Source organism: Haliaeetus leucocephalus, unplaced genomic scaffold, assembly GCF_000737465.1.
Source record: "Haliaeetus leucocephalus isolate CR32 unplaced genomic scaffold, Haliaeetus_leucocephalus-4.0 Scaffold626, whole genome shotgun sequence".
Lineage (NCBI taxonomy): Eukaryota > Metazoa > Chordata > Aves > Accipitriformes > Accipitridae > Haliaeetus > Haliaeetus leucocephalus.
In genome coordinates, this window is record NW_010973062.1 from 3,116,778 (window position 1) to 3,137,792 (window position 21,015).

The 21,015-nt window shown below is 39.5% G+C and overlaps 1 protein-coding gene across 1 annotated transcript in view; it reads right to left on the reverse strand.

The window, feature by feature from the left end:
* NALCN (sodium leak channel, non-selective) overlaps positions 1 to 21,015 on the reverse strand; it is a 229,905-nt gene that overhangs the window by 50,309 nt on the left and 158,581 nt on the right. Inside the window, exons 15-16 of the mRNA XM_010578299.1 lie at positions 11,199 to 11,335; positions 9,311 to 9,452 (exon numbers count right to left, since the gene is read on the reverse strand). Of these exons, the coding sequence (XP_010576601.1) occupies positions 9,311 to 9,452; positions 11,199 to 11,335 (279 nt within the window). The remainder of the gene's footprint in view (positions 1 to 9,310; positions 9,453 to 11,198; positions 11,336 to 21,015) is intronic.

Genomic DNA, 21,015 nt, shown 5'->3' on the forward strand with positions numbered 1-21,015 from the left:
GGCTTTCTACCCTGGAAAAAGAAAATCCTTGGCGTAAGATTAAAAGCAAAGCAACACAGGACGATACCTTTGCTAGGTGACAGCTAATGACTGTGGACCAGTCCTACAGCCTAGGTGTACTGGCACAGCGCTGCTGACTTCAGGGGGATGTATGCCAATTTGTAACAGCTAAGATATGGCTCAGTGGTTTTAAGGTTTAAGAAATGCTATTCATTGTCAAGGTTTTGATATATTTTGCTAGTGACATGTTTGCAGTGCACAAACCCCAACAAGCACTGCATAAAGCAATTGTTTTCAACTTGAATTTGACAGAGAATTGTATGCTATCAACAAGTAAAAACTGTGGTGATGTCGTGTATTATTTTTGTATCAGATCACTGCTGAGTTGGCAGAAGAGACGAGCACTGGTGGGTGTTCTGCAACACAAGGTGAGACAAGGTCATAAGTAAATAATGAGATATAAATATCTGAAATGTTTGGTTGACAATGGAAAATAAAAAGTGCACGCAATATATTTTTCTAATGCAATTTCTTAAGTGTTATATGAAAATTAGGAATTTTAGCTTAGTGCTGTTGATAACAATCTTTTATAGGCAACTGCAGGACCATATGGGAATAGTCTTCTGTACCATGCCAGCAATTCCAAGCAAGGAAAAAAAAATCATCCAAAGCTTCTGTTTCAGTTTGGAATTTGTTGGATGCCAACTGATGGTTTATGTAGATTGCAGAATGAACAGATTGTTAGGTATTATATTGTTATTTAAACATGTACAGCTTCTAGGGAAAATATGAAGAGTCAATACAGTAAGCAATATAAATGAGAGTGATTTTTAAGAAACAGCAAGGAAATATTTGGGCAGAATCTGTTCAAAGCTTGAGCATTCCATTAAATATAGGATATTTTTGGCCCACATTTTTTGGATTTTGCTGTGTAGCCTCTCAAATGCAAATATTATTATTTGTTGAACAGCATTCTGCTTATGCATGTTTGGCTTGAAGAGATCGGACTCGATCAAAATGAATGTGACAAAAATATGAGAGTGATGGAAGGCCAGACTGAAAGTTGTTGGTAGATACCTAACAAAATGTTCAAAAGAATTTAAGCAGGTTAAGTGACTAAATCCTATAGAAATCGATGGGGAATTTCTTAAGCTATTTTGAAAACTTCGCTTAATGCCTACAGAATCATGAAGGATGCAATTACAAGGGATCTCTAGAGATCACCTAATCCATTTCTTTCTCTTAAAGTACAACAATTTTCATTTGGACTTTGAGAATCTGGCCCTTGGTGAGGTTGTCCTATATAAGAAACAGGCTCACTAAACAGTCAAGAAAGTGGCCTAGCATTAGATAAGTGCCACAAGGAGTCAAAGGCTGTCCCTTTTGATCAGATGTCTAGAATGAGAAGTAGGCATAATCTCCTTAACTCTTGGGAGTCACTGACCTGAAATAGCCTTAATTCCTTTTGTAGCCCTTGATTGCTGCCTGTCTCTTAAGGAAAGCCATGTTCTAATTAGCTGACTACTGGTTTGGAAAATCTACATGTCCTTTCATAACTATGAACCTTTTTCAATTACGTCTGAGAATGTGGACAAGGCTAATATTAGCATACACAAAACCCTCAAAGACTTAAAGGGAATGATAATAGTCCATCTCAGACGCATGGGGGAGCAGCTCCAGGGAGGGAGAATAATCCCTCTCTTTTACATCTTGTCATACTATGGTTGGGTTCTTCCCTTTGGCATATCTGAGTTTTTCACTTTCAGCGGTTTAACAGGCAGGTTTTTCACAGAATCATAGAATGGTTTGGGTTAGAAGGGACCTTTAAAGGCCATCTAGTCCAACTGCCCTGCAACAAGCAGGGACGTCTTCAATTAGATCAGGTTGCTCAGAGCCCTGTCCAACCTGACCCTGAATGTTTCCAGGGATGGGGCATCTACCACCTCTCTGGGCAACCTGTGCCAGTGTTTCACCATCCTCATTGTAAAAAATGTCTTTACATCTAGTCTGAATCTACTCTCTTTTAGTTTAAAACCATTACCCCTTGTCCTATCACTACCGGCCCTACTAAAAAGTCTGTCCCCATCTTTCTTAAAAGCCCCCTTAAGTATTGAAAGGCTGCAGTAAGGTCTCCCTGGAACCTCTTCTTCAGGCTAAACAACCCCAACTTTCTCAGCCTGTCCTTGTAGGAGAGGTGGTGCATCCCTCTGATCATTTTGGCAAGTGCAGCCTTGGATAGGCTTATTTTCTTCTGTTTTCTATCTTTACTCGATGTAGGAGCCAGGGAGACCTTGGACAAAGCTAGTAAAGAGGGCTGGGCAGATTACTCATGGCAGCCAACAGCAGGGTGGAAATGAGGACTCCTGGCCAAGCTGATGTGGTTTTGGTAACACATTCTGCTGGGTGCACAGCGACGGAGGAGAAGGCTCCACTCCATACCTTGAATTGGGGATCTTAAGACCCTAGGGAAGACGAGACTGCCAGGCTGGGCTGGACTGGGAAGGGAAGAAAACTTGTTATGAACTGAGAGTTTCAAGTGGGAGGTAACTTGGGTTGGGGGAACAAGGAAGAATGTAACTCCTGGTCATAAAAGCACATGCATATAGTTCCCTTCACTAAAACAAAGCAATCACGACTATATTTAATCAGTTCTTATGAATGAGTCCTCTGAGTGGGTGAGGGCAACTGAAGGGCTTGGAGAAGGAGATCTGGATTCCTTGGTAGGAGCAGGGAAAGGGAGAGTATAAGGCTCAGACAGAAGGGCTTTTCTGTGACCCGGGCCCTCATTGCCTCTCCCTTCACTCCAAATGCAACAGCCCTAAAAATTTTGCCACATCTGTATTTTGTTTGATTGAAGAAACAGGAGGAGTATGATCAGCCCCCTGTGTTTTGATGCATCTTCACAGCCTTTGTATCAAACCCTCAAAATCTTTTAGTACAAAACTGATGAAGGAGAAAGCTAATGCCAGAAAGAAGTGCTGAATTATGGCCCTTTCTGAAAACGGCGAAGTATCCAGTCCCCAGCCCCCTTTCTCTCAGAATGTAATTTAATTGAAAATTGGTCTTTTCCAGGCAGAATTTTGAACATACTAGGTAGATGCAATAGTGACAAAGAGATTTAAAATCATCAGAAGCCGGAGACAGACCATAACGAGAACAGCGTCTTGTTACTACTGCAGTTCTGTCTTCTCTGCTCTGAAGGCAAACACGGTCAGAAAAGTTAAACATTACCAGCTGAAATATGTATGTGGTAAAATACTTAATGAGAAAGTGTCTTTTTCAATCAATTGATTATTTAGACACAGGGACACAGGGATATTGTTACATATCCATTTTATCTAAAAATAAACAAAATCTTTAAAAAATGCAGAACAGACAAAGAGGTCTCCTGATTAATTTTCAGAAAACCTGAAATACTGCATTTACATATGTTAACTTCATTAGAAAGATCTGATGAGAACAGACATGGGACAAAAATAATCTTCTTTGAAAATCAAGACTGTAATGAGCAAAAAAATGCTGGATCCATAAGCCGTTCTCATTCCAGCAGGTAAGATTGTTTTAATGACTTTTCTGAACGTTAGAGCTAGATAGATTTTGGCAATATCCTGTGAATGACATAAATAGGTAAGACTGAAGCACTTGGCTGTGTTTAATTAACAAGCGGTATACGGAAACTGAAATTGTAGGACAGACTTCTACTCAGATGCTCAGTAAAGGGAGATTAAGATAAAGTTTGAATGATTTTTGTTGATACTGCAAGAATTACTTCAGGAAAAATGTAGTATTTATTAGTGTTTAAAAATAAATAACCTTTTCTACTTGGAATTCATGTACAATTACACTTTATTAGCTTCTGCTATATTGAAAATTCATGTGATAAAATTATTCTTTCAAATTATTTAGAGAAAAGAATAATGAGGAACACAACAAAATGCTATCATACTTTTCATGCCAAAATTCTGCTTTGCACAATAGAATGCCCAAAATAAAATTCAGTAGAGGTTGATTAACTTGGGACATAACTTTATTACAATAAGAAGTAGAAATTCTGGAAATGACAATTTATGAATAAATATTCTACCCTTGGTTCTTTCCTAAGAACAAAAAAATACAAATGAAGTTTATGAATATGTCTTCATGCCTGATGATTTTGTGAAAGATACCTTGGGACACCCTCTCTTCAACACTAAAAGCTATGCCTTCGAAAAGCTGAAAGGCTATTTCAGCTTTTACAATTGCAAATACTTTCTGCAAGGAAAAGTCCTTTCAAAATATTCTCTGAATATACATGGTTCTTTTTGCAAGAAACAGAATAGTTAATGAAAGAAGCTGAGCACAGATCAGAAGACGACGTTCCGGAAAAAATTGACAGATTAAACAACATCTTATAAGAAATAGGTGCCATGTCTCAGCAGCTCACAAATGGAGTATCTATGATGTTAACCAAACGTGTTAAAAGTTGTAGGCAATCATCTTGTGTGTTGAATTTATGTGTGAAATTGTAAACAGATAAAATCATAAACTTTCCCTGAGGTGTCGAGATAATGATTTCTACATAAACCAAAGGGTGTTATCTACAAGGAAGTACTGAGGCCCTTCTAGGATGAGGCTTATAATTGGGTTGATGCTTGTGTTCCATCCCATCTAACTTTAATGGATATCAGCAGGATCATACCTGGGAATGAAGGCAACTAGCCTAAAAAAAGCAGGTGCAAAGCTCAGCAGCCCACCTGCAAGGTCACAGGTCATCATTAACATATCACCTCAGTGCTCCAACTCCCCAAAGAATGCAGAATCCAGTGTGAGGTCTGCTGCTTAATATTCATAGTCCTCCATGGTAATTGTTCTGGCTACCTCTGAGGTCGGCTCTCACCTTCTGACCACAATCTCCCATCATACAGGTACATTCTGCTGTAAGTAGGAAATCAATGGGAGAGACATATGGCATGGGAGGTCAGGCTTTCACAGGGGCTAGACCTTAATGATGGATCTTGCTCCCACAGGGAAGAGGGATGGCTATGAACCTCACTGCTTGCAGAGCTAAGAACAAAACTCATACATGTGAAAGGAAACAGAAAGGAAACAGGATGACAGAGGACAGCAAAGAGAAAATATGTTTGCTACTATCCAATTAATCTTACAAATGCAGAAATAAGGGACCTGGCTTGTTTATATTCCTTCAATTAAATGGGAGATGCTCAAAGTCTGAACTATAAAATACATGGATATATTAAATGCTCTTTCACTTTGTTTTGTAATTCACTCCTGCTGTGCCACTGCTGTAAAGGTGCACATGGGTGTCTACATATTGAGCCACAGGCATTTTCAAAGTTCATTTCATGAGCCTGTCAGTTTTGAACTCTAATTTAACAGCAATGTGCTGTTTTGTGGGGCCAAAGGTAAGTTACCAGTTCAGGAGCGTCCTCCTCACAACAATTTTCTGCAGGTCTTGTTAAGAGGTGTTTCTGTGCTCCTCTGATTCTAGTTTTGAAGTTAAGGAGCCAAGGCCAATGCTCTACAGCCAACTCAGCTGTGTTTTACCGGACACCTGATTTGTTGTAAATCTTACAGCTTGTTTAGTTCTTTGTCCCCTGAAACCTGCTGTGACTACCCCTCAGGCTCTTGTGAGAGACACCACAGTGAGATGTCCTTATTTTCTGCCAACTTCCTTTCTTCTCATCCACCCACTCTCACAAAAATTATGTTTCCATATTTCATCCAGTTCTCCTGTCCAAGAATTTACTGAAATATTGGTTAGCTAAGGAAATTCCCAGCACACTGTGAATAATTTTCATACAAATGTGGAAGTATAGAAGAACACTTCCTTCTCTGTCTCTAAAACTCACTTTCTCCCATATCTACTATGTTCATTTAATACCATAACTTTCCCTTTTCATTTTTTAACCCTTTCCTCAGATACCTTTTCCATTAATATTATAATGGCACTGTCTCCTTATACTTGCCCTTTTTCTGAGCAATCTTCCTTCTTTCACCAGAAAGTGTCTTCATGGTACTTTCTACTACAACAGGGGTATCCTCACCAACCGGGACAGTCCTGGTTTCTCTAATTAGACTCAGAGCTCTTCATCTTATGGCCTGCAAACCACATCAGGATAGACTAGCTCAGCACACAGTGGAGGAGGTCTATGGCAAGATCAATGGGTTTAAGAAAATTTGCTCAGCAGGACCTCTAGCAGAGAGCAAAAAATGACCATCCTACATTTCCAGCAGTGTTAAGTTCAGAGAACGCCAGAGAAACCCAGTTTTACAAAGTTACAGATAATCATAAACAACTCAATCAAAGCATCAAGCTAAGCTGCCTATCAAGCACCCGTAACTGAGATAGCCCAGGTGTTGCTGGCATCGGACGTAGAAGAATCAACACAGCACAGTCTGTTTCCACACACACACTCAGACCCCATGCATTGAGAGAGAACTCTTAGGGGACTTATAAAAAGTAAAGGGCATTTTAGATACATTTAGGTATCTAAAAGTAATCTTATCTATTGGTGTTTGGTCAGTTTATTACTTTGATAATAGTTCAGAAATTTGGAAGAGTTACAAAATCTTCTGGAACTCACTGACTTGACTAGAAAAAAGGAGTATAGCAGAGAAATCTGTTCTTCAAAGCTGTTCTTTTGATTTGGCATAGATGAAAATGATTTCAAACCAATTGTTGTCATGGTTATGGTAATATATATGAATAAATAATTTTTTCCATTATTTTGAGAAGGTCAAATACCTTAAAAAAAAAAGAATGCAATGAAAACCTACTCCTCTTTTACAACTTAAAACATCTTTTCAAGGAAGTGGGGAATTATAACACTGAAAAGACTTACTCAACCCATTATATAAGAGAACAAACCCCAATTTGCTTTATCGATCATCACAAATTATGGGTCAGATTGATTTTGAACACAAAACCAACACCATATATATATAATGGCAGATTTTTAGAGAAAGAAAAAAAAGAATGCTGCTGAAGTGGAAATAAGGGAATGTATGTATTAAGTACTTCCTATCACTTCAGCAGGTGTGGAACGCAGAAATACTGATATAAGTCCAGGAGAAACTGGAGGAACTAGCCATAGTTCAGGCACCACAAAGGAAGGACAGAGTCAAATCTGCCAGCAGAATCTCACCTTTTGATTCCACCCTATTTTTTTCATAAACTACAATGCAAAAAAGATGTGAAAAGTTTCTGAAGCCATTGCACTGCTATCAGGAGCAGCGGGAATGCATCCTACTAGGCACTGGGATTAGTAAAATATTTGGTCAGGTTTCTTTTTTGACAAAGGAAAGTGAAGTATGCATGTAAGGTTTATATTTAAGTGCAACCAGTCATTCCAAGCTTGTTTTAAGGATAAGATATTTTTAAGAAGATTTGCTCATACAAAAGTGAGGTTGCCTTGGCAACTGTAACTATAGAAAGCCAGAGTAATTACTTTCACAAAATCCTTCCTAGTGCTTTCTCCCTCTTAATAGGAATGTGTAAATACCTTGTTTTAAGCTACATTTATCAGAAATATTACTCATCATTGATTCTGCCTTTAAGGCACAGGAATCCAAAAGTATGTGCTTAAAGCAGGTTGAATAGTGCAAAACCGATTTGCAAACACTTATTTCAATTCAAAAATGAAAGTCAGATCATGCATATTTGCTCTTGGAGGGAAGTGAAAATTTGAAAAGAATGCAGCATTCTGTTTTCATATTGCAAGATCTCATTGAATAAACTGTGGCATGTAGTCATCTATGTTCAAACACAGTAACGATTCACTTTTGTGAACAGCAGGCAGAAGGAATTAAGATTGCAATCTAATATACCTAACTATATTCATGTAAACAGATCTACTGAATCATTGCACAGTTCTGCATTGCATACTGTGGACTTATCTGCGTGGCTGAGACAAGTTTAAGGTCTCTGTTCATCTCTTCATTACATGGTAGAAATGTACTCTGATTTCCCTGACACAGTGTTTGAGATCCATCATTAGTGATATTTGGTATAGTTCTGCTGACCCCTAGGCTTGTCATTTAATAACTTATCCAATTTTTCTGCTGTGCTTGTTAGAGTAAATGATGTCCATTTAGTCTTGATTCCTACGGCCTTCCTTGTCTGATAAATAATATTTTACCACAGACCTCCCTCTCAGCCCATGCTGTTCAGCTTTGGCTTACTGATGTCATAGAATACATCGGCCACAGGAATGGGTTCCTCCACTGAAACAGGGATGGAAATAAACAGTAGTTTGCAAATTGTCTCTTTTCATTCATTATCAGAAGAGTATTGTTTTCCCCAACTGTGCTTCCTGCCTGTATGAATGCTGTCCTGAGTTACAGTTGCAAACCACATGCTAGGAAAGACAGAGTTATACCGAGTAACTACAATATGTACCCTCATTCTTCTCCTTGTCTGTGATTCTGTAACTTAAAATGTATTTACAAACCCCTGACGTTAATATTCAAACAGGATTTGAGCACCCTGTTATGAATACTGAAAGGACTTTTCTTTTGTCTGTTAGAATGTCACAAATAAGTTACACGATATTACAAGTGATGAAGAAGTGGTATCAGTGTAGATGCCATGAGAAATCTGGGAAACCAGTATCTTCCATGATGCACATGAAGATTTTTTTCTTCCCCTGTATTTTTGCAAGGTGCCAGAAGTCACACACATTTACTTATGTTGTGTCATCGTCGTCATCATCATCATCATCACTCCAAGCAGTCTTGATATATTTCAAATCCAACTGTCCATGCCAGTCTGTCTGGGAGACTAGCAGCATTTAGCACAACGGGTATCAAATATATGTGTTCAGCATCTGTTTTCTAGTGATTCCCAGGCCTACAGAGAGGTTGTCCTCTAAATAATTAGAATAATTCTTAAGTTTTTACTCATCTCCAGTGATTACACAGAGACCTTGCTTCAGTGAAGTGTGTTCTCAACGTTGTAACAGTATCAGGGCACTCAAAAATCCAATGCAATATTCACAAACTTTAATTTTCCACTAGCTTCTCAGTGATTAAAAGCAAGACTACTTAAAAAAATAGCTTTGTAAGACGGATGCATTGAACAAAATTATGTACCAAATCCTCAATTTTGAAGTCAAAGGAGACAGGAAAATTTAAACCAAATGAGGATTTGCTGTGATGTCTGTTTTAGGCTAAATTAAACACAGCCCGTTAGCCTGTGTTCAGTCACCCTGGCTTATGTTCACTTTTAGGTAGTGTGACAAACTGAATAATCTGAGGTCTTTCCTCACAGTACTCAAGGAAAGACATATACTGCCCTATACTCTTCATTTACCTTTTGATCAATGTATTTGTTTTCTTCAATTGCTGATCTTTTAGAGTGGTCACATGAGGAAGAAGATGCTGAAGGAAGTCTTCGCAGCAAACAGCTGGTGTCTTGTTGCTGGCGATCAATAAACTGCTTCATAAAACTTTCCCTTGTGAACAAATAGAAGATATTGATGGATTAAAACCCCAGGAAGAGTTAATATTTTGTTTTCTTTATGACAAATCACAACCCATTAGTGCTAAGATGGATAAACTCCAAGAAAAAGTTGCACTGGGCTATAGTTGTATAAATGGACAGAGTGACGAAACAACTGATAAAACTGAAATTCACTTATTAAAGAAATCCATAACTGAACTGAGAGGTGGGTGGCCTGCATGTACTGTCAAAGAAAATAATTTTATTCCTTTTAAGATTTATTTATTTATTTATTACTTATTTACCAGTTAAAGTGCTAAATATTTGAAGTGCCTTTTTGCAGTTTTCAGCTCTTTTGAGCTCATTAAACAGCGAGTTGTTACTTCAATGTAAATCAAACACTGATATAATCCAAAGGAAACATACTCTCCGCAAGAAATTCTTTCCCGAAGATTTCAAACAACATCTGTTCATGTAACTGCTTTGAATGCCAGTATTAAGGCGCTTCAGCAATTCTGTGCCTCACATATGCCATGTTTAAAATGTAGAAGCATTTCTGTTTACAGCAAATGTACATTTATCTTGCTGTATTTTAAGTTTAGTAGAGTTGCCCTATTTTCAGTGTAAATTGACTATGTTAAAACTAATTTTTATCTGGAGAGAGAGTTCTACATAGTACGATAGCTTCAGATTTAAAGATACGATTTGCTAGTGATAGTTTGAGGTCTGTTTCAGTAGTTAGCATCACCACGTATTAGTCTAGAGTATGCTGTGAAAAACACAGCTAGAAAGAAATACCAAAAAAGACTAAGAGTAGGAGAATAATGCCCTCAATATATAACCAAACAGTATTTTGATACTAAAAGCAAAACACCTATGACTGCTTCCTTGAGGTTTGGAAGGTTGTTTTTCCTGACCCTTCTGACCAGCATTATTCCTTTCATTCAGCTAAGATGATACAAACAGGTCAAACCAGTTGCCTTAGCTTCCTTGTGAGTTTAATCAAAAGAAATGTAACCTCAGGAGACCCACGCTGCCATCTTTCACACCATCCTCTCTCCCAGCATGTGCTCGGTGGGGATACTGGAATGGGCACAGCCAGGGGACCTGTTTGGTTAGCCTGTGCTATTTCAGCAGTCTTAGCAGCACACACGTGCTAGAGCAGCCCTTGAATCTCTGTAAGTTTTTTTTGGAGCTATGCCAAGGGTAATTGTACTGTAACTGATGATCTAGTAGACAGCTGAGGGTCCGATCCGTTGTTAAGGTGAGTTTTACAGGAAAGTGGTAACAATGCAAATACAAAGAGGGGACAAGGTTGTCACAGAGTAACCAGTATTGCATGGCCTGTGTCATCCCCTCTAATAATCATTAGATGCCAGTTGACCTTATCTTTAAAAAGCTACATGAGAATTGATTAGACTGCTAGTTGTCTATGTCAGCCAAGAATCTAAAATACAAACGGGAGTGGAGAAACAACAACACACTTTTCAATCATATTGCACTTTTGTTGGTTCCAGCCAACCTAGTTGCTTTCATGAATATGTTATAAGGAGTGCTAGGATTATTATTTTTTTTTTTCAAAAGTAAAAATGCAGTAAAACTGAAATGTCACATCCTTCCGATGCCAATGTTAATTCCGTTTAATTTCTGATTTTTCTGAACTATCTGCCTAATCCACAAGCAAAACAGTTAAATATTTGGGGTGCTACATGGCACCAGACAAGTTTACAGTGTACTAGCAAAGGAAATATTTCAATACCTTATTTTTGGAACTGTGAAATCTGAAGGCAGCTTGGAGATTTTCACCATTTGTGGCCTGTTTGGAAATTTTTCAAAGATGCGTAGACGTAATGGAAGCTTCTCCTTTGTATCTGCATTTGCTTCACTTTGCTTTAGCTGAAAACAAGGAAATGAAAAAAATGACAGAAAGGGAAATTTTGCTCTGTAATATCCCAGCCTTGTTTTTCAGAATCCAAACAATAAAGGCAATCATTTGAAGAAACAGAAGATGGCAGCAAAGAACTACAGAGGGTAAATTTGATACTCAAGAGTTTATTGGTCTGCTTGTGCTAGAAGCTGACAAATACTAATACCATGCCTTTAATTGAAAGTCATAAAATGGGAGGATTGCTAATAATTTTAATTTTAAAATACGAAGCATATTAGTGTCCTATTCAATATGCTTATTTCTATGTTTTCTTCACAGATCTCTAACACTTTATCAAGCAAATAAACACCCATGATCTTTTCTTATTAAGCACATCTTTCTGTATATGCTGACAGCTCTTCAATAATCAAATAGAACATAGCATTTTAAAAGGGAGCAATTTTAAGGGAATCCAGCTCTCAGAACATGAAAATAACATGAAAATTACATTTAGATGAGCATTATAAGTCATAACAAAGGACTTAAAAGAATCCATCTACATCAGCAATTCTGATACTGAGCTGCAGCAAATCACATAATGAATATTGCATTTATAAGTATCCATAAACAGTTATTCCATGGAATATCACACATCTAAGTACAGAAAAGGCAGATACATCTATGTGGACAGACGATGGCTAAATCTAATGATATAAGATAAAAAAGATATGATATGGAGATATGATTCCTGAATTCTGATTACCTTATGTAGCAATTCAGTTGTGTCATTCTGTAGTTTGTGCAACAAAATACCAAGCCAAAAAAAAATCAGTGAAATTCATTTTTACATTTATTTTAAATGGTACGTGTACTGCATACTATTTCAATAAGCATGCATCTAATGGAGATTATTTCAATTCTCCTTTTCCCACCTGCTTGTGAGCACAGGCTTAGAAGCTTACATTTTAAAACGGATTTTCATCAGCAGCACCTGCGGGGAATACTGCTGATAGACATCAGCTATAGATTTTTACCAGGGGCAATTGCCCAGGAAGTTGAATGGAGTTTCAACTCTCATTTGCACTGCCTCCCACTGCACGCTCCCACACCATGCTATAGAAGAACAACTACTTTGCTACACTGTCATGCTATCAGCAACATCACCACTTCCAGCCACAGGACAGCTTAAACTGATGATCATTTCATATTTGGTTGGATATAAGTTGTCATGTGGACTGAAAACTGTTTGAAGAGCTACAAACAAAGACTACTGATTAATGGTAAAGCACTGAGTCAGAATAGAAGGGGAATATTGCATAAATCTGTATTATGTCCAGTCCTATTTAATTGCTTTATTAATGATCCTTAAAAGGAAGAAATGATGACATTAATGAAATTCACTTGATATTAAAATGTGAAGGTTGCAAATACCACGCTGGACAAGGAAAAGGACAGATTTCGAAATAGGGGCAGGAAATAACAGACCGAAAAAATTCTAGAGCAAGTATAAGAGCAGAAACTAAACAAGAACTTGTACTTCAATACAGCATCAAAAGGCCAATTTGGGCACCAGTTACATTACCAGCCAAAGGCTATGCTCACAACCAATCTCTGTTGGTTAGGCATTATATAGGTACAGAATGTAATATAAATGGTACAGAAGTCCACAGCTCCTCTCTGTGCTGCTTTGAAGAGACCATACATGGGTATGCATTAATTTCTAAATACCATTTTACCAGTCTCACACTGACAAGCCAAAATAGTGTAGAAGAGAGCCATGAAAACCAGGGTAGAGCTACATAAACCAAGTGGGGCAAGGGAGAAAAAAGGAGAGAAAGACTAAAGGGGCCCAATATTTACACTACACCTACCATAACTGATAATAAAGTAAGGGGAAGGGAGACAATGTAAATTTATGCAAGAAACACTTGAAAACAAATTATTTCAAGAATATAAGAGTACCCCAAATATAGGAATGAGAGGGTAAAATTAAGAAAGGGAATTTCTAGGATGAGCATAAAGATTACTATCCTTACAGGGAAATCTCTGAGTGTTCAGAGAAGTCTCTGGAGAGAAGTGCCTCATCATTTCAAATTCGGACTAGACAGAACCCTTGAAACACCAGAGTACTGCAGAAGGAAACTGCTCACTGACAAGCAAATGAATTGGATAATCTAACAGGGCTTTTCTGCAACCTTGTACTGTTGAAAAGCTTTGGGAAGGGGTAATTTTTAGAGAAAAAAAGATTTCCAGTTTCTGCCGTTTGCTTTTTAATAAGAAATCATCGCATAAAGGTGCAGATTTTGGCATGGACAATGTCTCTTACAGCTATGAACTCCTGCTCACAGAGATCAGTGTATACAGAATAGAGAGCATATGATAGATTACAATGTTGTCTGAGGTCTCGGTGCAGAACAGATCAGGGAGACCTTGGAAGCAGGAAACTGTATAGTTCAAAGGGTAAGCAAGGGGACAGCAATATCCCCTGTCTAAACAGAAGAATGATTGAAGATAGGCTTTAGAATAACCTAAAGTCAAAGCAGATCTATAGAATATCTCCAATTACTCATGCTGTGATAATATTACATACTGGGGAGTGTAAGGCATTTAGCTTCCCTGAGTTCTCTATGGACTTAGGGTGTAATTGTTGCTCCACATGACATACATCCTATTTTGTATTTCTGTTTAAAACCTTTACATTTCAACTTTCTTTAATGCATAACAAACACGCATATTTTTAAAGGCACAGGACTATGTTGAAATGTGGCAATGATGGTGCAGAGTGTTTCAAGTAACAGCTAAACCGAAAATATCAGAACATTTTCTCTATGATTTTTATTTTTTATTTATTATTATTACTATTGGCAAGGAAATGCACACTGGCCCGATTTATTCTGCATGGGCCTCGATCTCCAGCCCCAAAGAGCCTACTGGGAACAGTTCACCAACATTTTGTCAGCCTGGCCTGGCTAAATTCTCTTGTGGCTGCTAGAAAGGTAAAAAACATTTATGGCTGTAAAGCCATAGAAGGAATTTATGCCTACTTCCACTATTTCCATGGTGCTTGAGTTTATAGGGGCAGATTTAATGGCACAATACATACAGTACAACTGCCTGCTCTGAACCTAGATCAGAAGAACTTATCCAAATAGTACATAAATGGTGAGGAGTGGCAGAGAGGAAATCTTAATTTTGGACTCCAATGGTAGCTTGAATAATACGTTCAGATCAAGTCCCTGAAATCCAAGCTCTCCCTGATCTGTTGACATAATTGTCTTAGATCAATACAAAAGACAGCTGTGAGAAAGGCAGACTCAGTGAAGAGAGCATAATTTCCCAGAAAGGCATTATGGCCATGTATCCATTTGGTTCGGAGCAGTTTGAAGTCAATCCCCCAATCCTCAGCACTTGCTGTTCGCTGGTTTAGTTTACAAGCTGCGTTGGTAAGCAAAACAGATTCTTCTTAGCAGAAACAAACCCACAAGCTCCACCTTGGTTACACACAAATGCACTCCAGGCACCGAGACTGACTTAAGGATCACAATTAATGACCGGTCTTCAGGTTGGCGGCTTCAAACCCCATGTGTGATGGGGCACGTAGTCCAGTGTGAGACTGAATCTCTTCTGAAGCAAACCCCTCTGAACTGCACACACTGTAAATGCGGCGGCAGCAGCAACTGCTTCATTGTACTGACTCTCTCCCATGGCGCAGCCCAGGTGTTACATAGTATGATCTCATCCGTACTACTTAATGCAGCTTCAGCTGTAAATTTATTTGTGACTTCAAGGCTTCCTTACAAAAAGGTGATTGCTAAAACCAGCTTTAGCGTAATTAAGATCTGGGCCCTTAAAACTGAAGAGAACCTGTAAGTGGTTGTCCTAAATACGCACAGTAGCATGGGTGGTGGTGAATGTGGAAGACTGGGCGAGAGGCAGGGGCAATAAAAGAGAGAGCAGGTGATTAGTGAGAAAAAGGGGCAGAGTTATCTTTCTAACTCAGATGGACCCTGGCTGTGGTCAGACAATTGTGCTGGGATGGTCAGAAAAGCAATCACTGCCCCGCTGGAGAGAGCAGCCTTCCCGGCAGGAAGGTGGCATCTCCCACGTAACCACACCGGTCCCATCAGGCCAACAGAGCCACACCACGAGGCTGTTCACAAACCATCCCACCTCTGCCAGCTACTAAAGCTTTCTCATCTGTGTTTCAGAAATGGAAGTGTTGATGTTTAAAAATTAACCCCCCGCCCCGCTATATTACAGTACTTGAGCCACACAGCATACACAGTGTTATGTAGAACCTGAAGAGGAGAGTAAGGCAATAAATGGCGGTTCTTAATTTTTTTATCTTAAAACATTGTAGTACTGTAGTCACTCAGCTACTAATCACTGCAAGTGTGGTCTGGGTGAAAGCAGTGAGTTCTTTTAAAGTGCATGCTGCAACTTCTTTAATAGCAGTGACCGGAGTTGCTGAAAAAGCATTAAACCAAGCAGCAGGATCCGATGAGGAGAGCTGCGTTCCCACAGTCTCTGCCTATGTTCACCAGCACAGACGTGCCACAGTGCACTCCAGATCTTCAGGTGAATGCAGGGCAGTGCCCTCCAGCCCACATCCTCCTCTGCGGACGCAGGATGCGAGAAGTGTCTGCACGTGCAGAGGTCTCATTATGGACTCAGGTGGGAGCCGACAGCCTGGAACATGGAAGTGCTCCGGGGTCTGGTAATACGAACAAGATCACTTGAACAGTTCAAAGGGCTAACTAAGGTGAGTATCTCTTAATATCACCAATTTGCATTTAGAGACAGAAACATCCTTGAAATTCATGTTCTTGGCAAAGCAAAGCGAAAGCTCAAATTTAACACAGTCATTATGACTGAGTTTCTAAGACACTGACACTCTGGTGAGAACACGCCAAATGAGAAACAGACTTAACCATAGCCAAAGGGATAAGACCTACCCTTCCTAACTTTTTGTTTTGTTCTCTATTCATTTAATTCTGATCGTGGAAGAAGAGCCAGTGATGTGCAAAATGTAAAGAGTGAAAGATGCAGTTTTCATACGGTCTGTGAGGCAAGTGTATGCAAAATTCACTTAAACGCTCTGCACGCATTTCAATGAAATTAAATGATGATGAAAAATCTACTGCAATGCTCTAACTCTTTCATTTTAGTGGACAGTTTTCATAACAGACAGGCTGAGATCAATCATGTTCAAAATTAAAAGCTTTGCTACTGATGTACACACACTTTATTTAGAAATTGGCCAGCTGCCCAGAATAATTTCATGGTGACTGAAAAGTTCAAACCATTTGAGAAAGTTCAGGGGGTCTCACTACAGGATAGTTTTAAATTAATTTTGTTTGGTACATTATAGTGCACTGCTATATATCAACATTTTTCACTGCAAATCTCCTTTGCGGCTGTAACTGAAAAATAAAGTGACTATACAGTATCTGTGTTACACTCTTCACAGGATATGCTATGTGCTTCAACACCAAATACTTTGACCATGAAAGTGCATGGAGATGAAAGACATTACAAACTGATACTAGCACCCATACAACAGTTTTCCAGAATTTTTTCCTTATCCAGATTCTCAGATTTACCATCACCTGTGGCTTGTCAAAAGGAGCTCTGAATGAAATACAAGTAATTAGCATTAAATGACATGTAAATTAAACAACACAAAATAAGGAAGGCAGATTAAATGAGCCACTCTTTTCCTTTCTCTTATTATTCTGAAATCATATAGACATGGTAAATTTTTGGAAATGAATGAGCTATACTAAAAGAAGATATGCATATGGGTAAGCTTTCACTGCCCACACTCAGCTTTGGCATCAATTCGTATCAACATTTTTGTACCTGCATTTGATTTAAAGTGCAACACAAATCAGCTGTTCAGTTACTATTATTTGCACCTGCAATTCCATTAACAATGAAGAAAATGCTCAATTTTGTTTGAGCAAACTGCACCATGGAAAAAGGAAGGTAAAAACCAATCTGGAAATTAAGGTAAAAAAAACCTGACAAATTGAATTTGGGTAAAAGTAACACTTGCAGTGTTAAAAAGCAGTATCTACGATGTGTAGATCTTATGTCTATAGTGTTACATAAAAGACTGCCAAGGGCTGAACCCCTTGCCTAAGGTCAGATGGTACCTGCTGACTTCAACCATAGTTCATAATATTTGGCTCTTGGTTCCTCTAGGCCCTGTGTAGTGGCCCTGAGACATAATTACAACAGTTATTTTTCTACAGGTTTTGCAATTCTTCAAGGCACCTGAAACAACGTTAAGAGCTTTGATGTGCAATTCTCCTGAGCAGCACTTCTGTAGGATGACATTTGGGTTGTGTATTGCCTACTTTGAGAGGGAGAAGAGCTTATGAGTTTGGCTGAAGTTGGGACAGCATGACAGGGCTGTGTGGCTTAGAGTCCAACCTGGTGAGGCCTTGTCGGTGCTTTCTTTGAGAGCAGTCCCTCAATCAAAATATTCCCTGAACTACACCAAAGCATTGTCTGGGAGAAAGTAGCCGGAGCTACAGGAGAGAGCCAGCAGTGAGAGAAGAGTTAAATGGCGTGCACAGACAAGGGGTTAATGCTTGAACTTGCTCTCTTGTCCTCTTTTAGTTAACTGCCTAGATGTACCAGTTGTGAATTTTGCCCTTCGGGCTCACCTAAACAAATGGGGACATTGCAAGCAATAAAAAATTCTCCCACATAGGGACTGTAAAACAGAACCTAAATTGATTTTAACCACATTCTGCACTGCCTTGGGGATTTTCAGTGAAATGTACCAAAAAATATGATTACAGTGATGCTGGCATTCACAGTAGAGACAGCACTGTTCATAATATAAGGGTAAAATAAACTGAAAAAGTTCCTGGCAGATGGAGGAACAAGATTACACATATAATTCTCATATGCACAAGATCTGGGTTTTTTATAAACAATTTTTCTGTGTCACAGGGTTTATATGCTGTGTGTAGTACAATTTGGTGCTGTGACTGCTATTTCCCAATTGTTCATTTAAATAACTTTTTCGTCAATTTTGCATGAAGTCTTCCAAATTAATAAGCTATTGAGTAAGGTTTCACAAATGTAGGTTTTTTAATAACTTCCTTCCAGTAATTGTAGCTCCTATCAGTTCTTCAGGAACAAATGCTGCTGACAAGATATGATTGCAATTCAAATGGTACAAAACTCCTCTAGCAAAATTTGGCTAAGATTTAGTCCATTTATTTAATAGAGGACAGGAATCCAGTGTGTCAGAGAGTTTCCCTTTGATTAACTGAGATAAATAAGATGAATTTTTCAGAGCTATTACTTCATACTGTCTACAGACTCAGGCAAACATTGCTACATCGATTACACTTTAGCCATATTTCCAAATCTTTTTCCCCTCTGCAGTGGCAAGAATTACACCATTTTAAAAAACATGAGATCTGAGATTCTGCGCAGTCAGTGTCCATAATCAGGGCCCCAGGAATGTGCTTACCAGACCAGATTCAACCTCAGGCACCTACCTGAGGTAATTAAGTTATGGTTTTCTTAGTCTCTATAGCTACAAGTGAGGAAGAGGCACTTGTAGAGGTCAGTTCAGATCTCGGCCTGGCTATACCCTTCAGACATGCTTATCTTTTTCCATTGACTATGTTGAATCCAGTATGTTCTTTAAATCAGATGTGTGATTCCCAGTGTTAGGCAGGATGAATCTAGGCCATAGCATGTATGATGGTATTCATCTCAGTTAATTATAGTTGTCTAAATGTGAAGTACATCGTATAATCACCTAGGCATTTCCTATATTTAACTGAAAAAGTTATCTCCAGATATTGACTCATCCCATACTAACACATAAGTAAGACAAGCACGATGGAATATCACCTTAGGGTAACTCCTTCACTGAATGTACAGACAGTATAAGGCTACACCCATACTAATAATGTACCAGGGTATGGGCCTATGTGGTGGGTTGACCTGACACCAGGTGTCCACCAAAGCCACTCTATCATTGCCCTCCTCAACTGGACAGGGGAAAAAAAATGTAATGAAAAGCTCGTGGGTCAAAATGAGGACAGGGAGAGATCATTCACGATTACCGTCATGGGCAAAGCAGATTCAACTTGAGGAAATTAGCTTAATTTATTACCAATCAAATCAGAATAGGATAATGAGAAATAAAACCAAATCTTAAAAACACCTTTCCCCCACCCCTCCCTTCTTCCCGGGCTTAACTTTACTCCCAATTTTCTCTACCTCCTCCCCCTCAGCAGCGCAGGGGGGTGGAGAATGGGGGTTGCAGTCAGTTCATCACACGTTGTCTCTGCCGCTCCTTCCTCCTCAGGGGGAGGACTCCTCACTCTTCCTCTGCTCCAGCATGGGGTCCCTCCCACAGGAGACAGTCCTCCACAAACTTCTCCAATGTGGATCCTTCCCACAGGCTGCAGTTCTTCATGAACTGCTCCAGCGTGGGTCCCTTCCATGGGCTGCAGTCCTTCAGGCACAGACTGCTCCAGTGTGGGTCCCCCGTGGGGTCACAACTCCTGCCAGAAGCCTGCTCCAGCACGGGATTCCCATGGGGTCACAGCCTCCTTTGGGCATCCTCCTGCTCCAGCGTGGGTGGCTGCAGGTGGATATGTGCTCCACTGTGGACCTCCATGGGCTGCAGGGGGACAGCCTGCTTCACCGTGGTCTTCACCACGGGCTACAGAGGAATCTCTGCTCTGGTGCCTGGAGCATCCCCTCCCCTTCTTCTTCACTGACCTTGGTGTCTGCACAGTTGTTTCTATCACATGTTCTCCGTCTTCTCTCCAGCTGCAGTTTCTGTGCCTGCCTCAACTTTTTTCCCTTCTTAAATCTGTTGTCGCAGAGGCGCTACCACCGTCGCTGATGGGCTCGGCCCTGGCCAGAGGTGGGTCCGACCTGGAGCCGGCTGGGATTGGGTCTGTTGAACACAGGGGAAGCTTCTGGCAGCTTCTCACAGAAGCCACACCTGTAGCCCCCCACTACCAACATCTTGCCACACAAACCCAATACAGCCTAAGAACTGGAATAAGATTGCCCATTTGTTAGCAAGGCCGTTTGCACAGTTTTGGCCTCTGGCTAGCACTCTCCCTGATCATGCCTGAGCACAGTTTGGGGCTTATCCCAGCTGGGGGCATTCCCTGTAGGCAATATGGATACTTCCTATTTAAGTGGTAGGTAGTTTTGGAAAGGGAAAATAATTTAGCTGTACGTATAAGCCAGGCTGTGCCAGCCAGCCAGCTTTAGGGAAAGAAAGCCATCTGGTTATGGACAGCTTGCTCTCTTGGTATAGATAGGCTAAATTATTAGCTTAGAGAAGATGCTCTAGTTTAGAGAAGATAAAATGGCTTATCTTAGGTAAGATAGACCCCACCCTTATTTTAAAACAGTTCAGGGGTAGGTACATTTATGGATAATTTAAAATAGATAAGGGAAATGAAACATAGATCTAATGCTAACATGCATAACTATTCTTTTAATAGCTTTTTCACATACAAATGCAGCTTTACCATTTTCATATTCATTATTTTTCTCTTGGGATAAGTAGCAGAAATATTTTTGTCTCCATACAAAGGTTAGTGAGTCACAAAAGAATATCCATTATAATAAAAAATGCATTACATGTTCCATTTCATCAGAGGAAACTGCTTGAGACTTCACTTAAACTAGGCATCATTATTTGCTA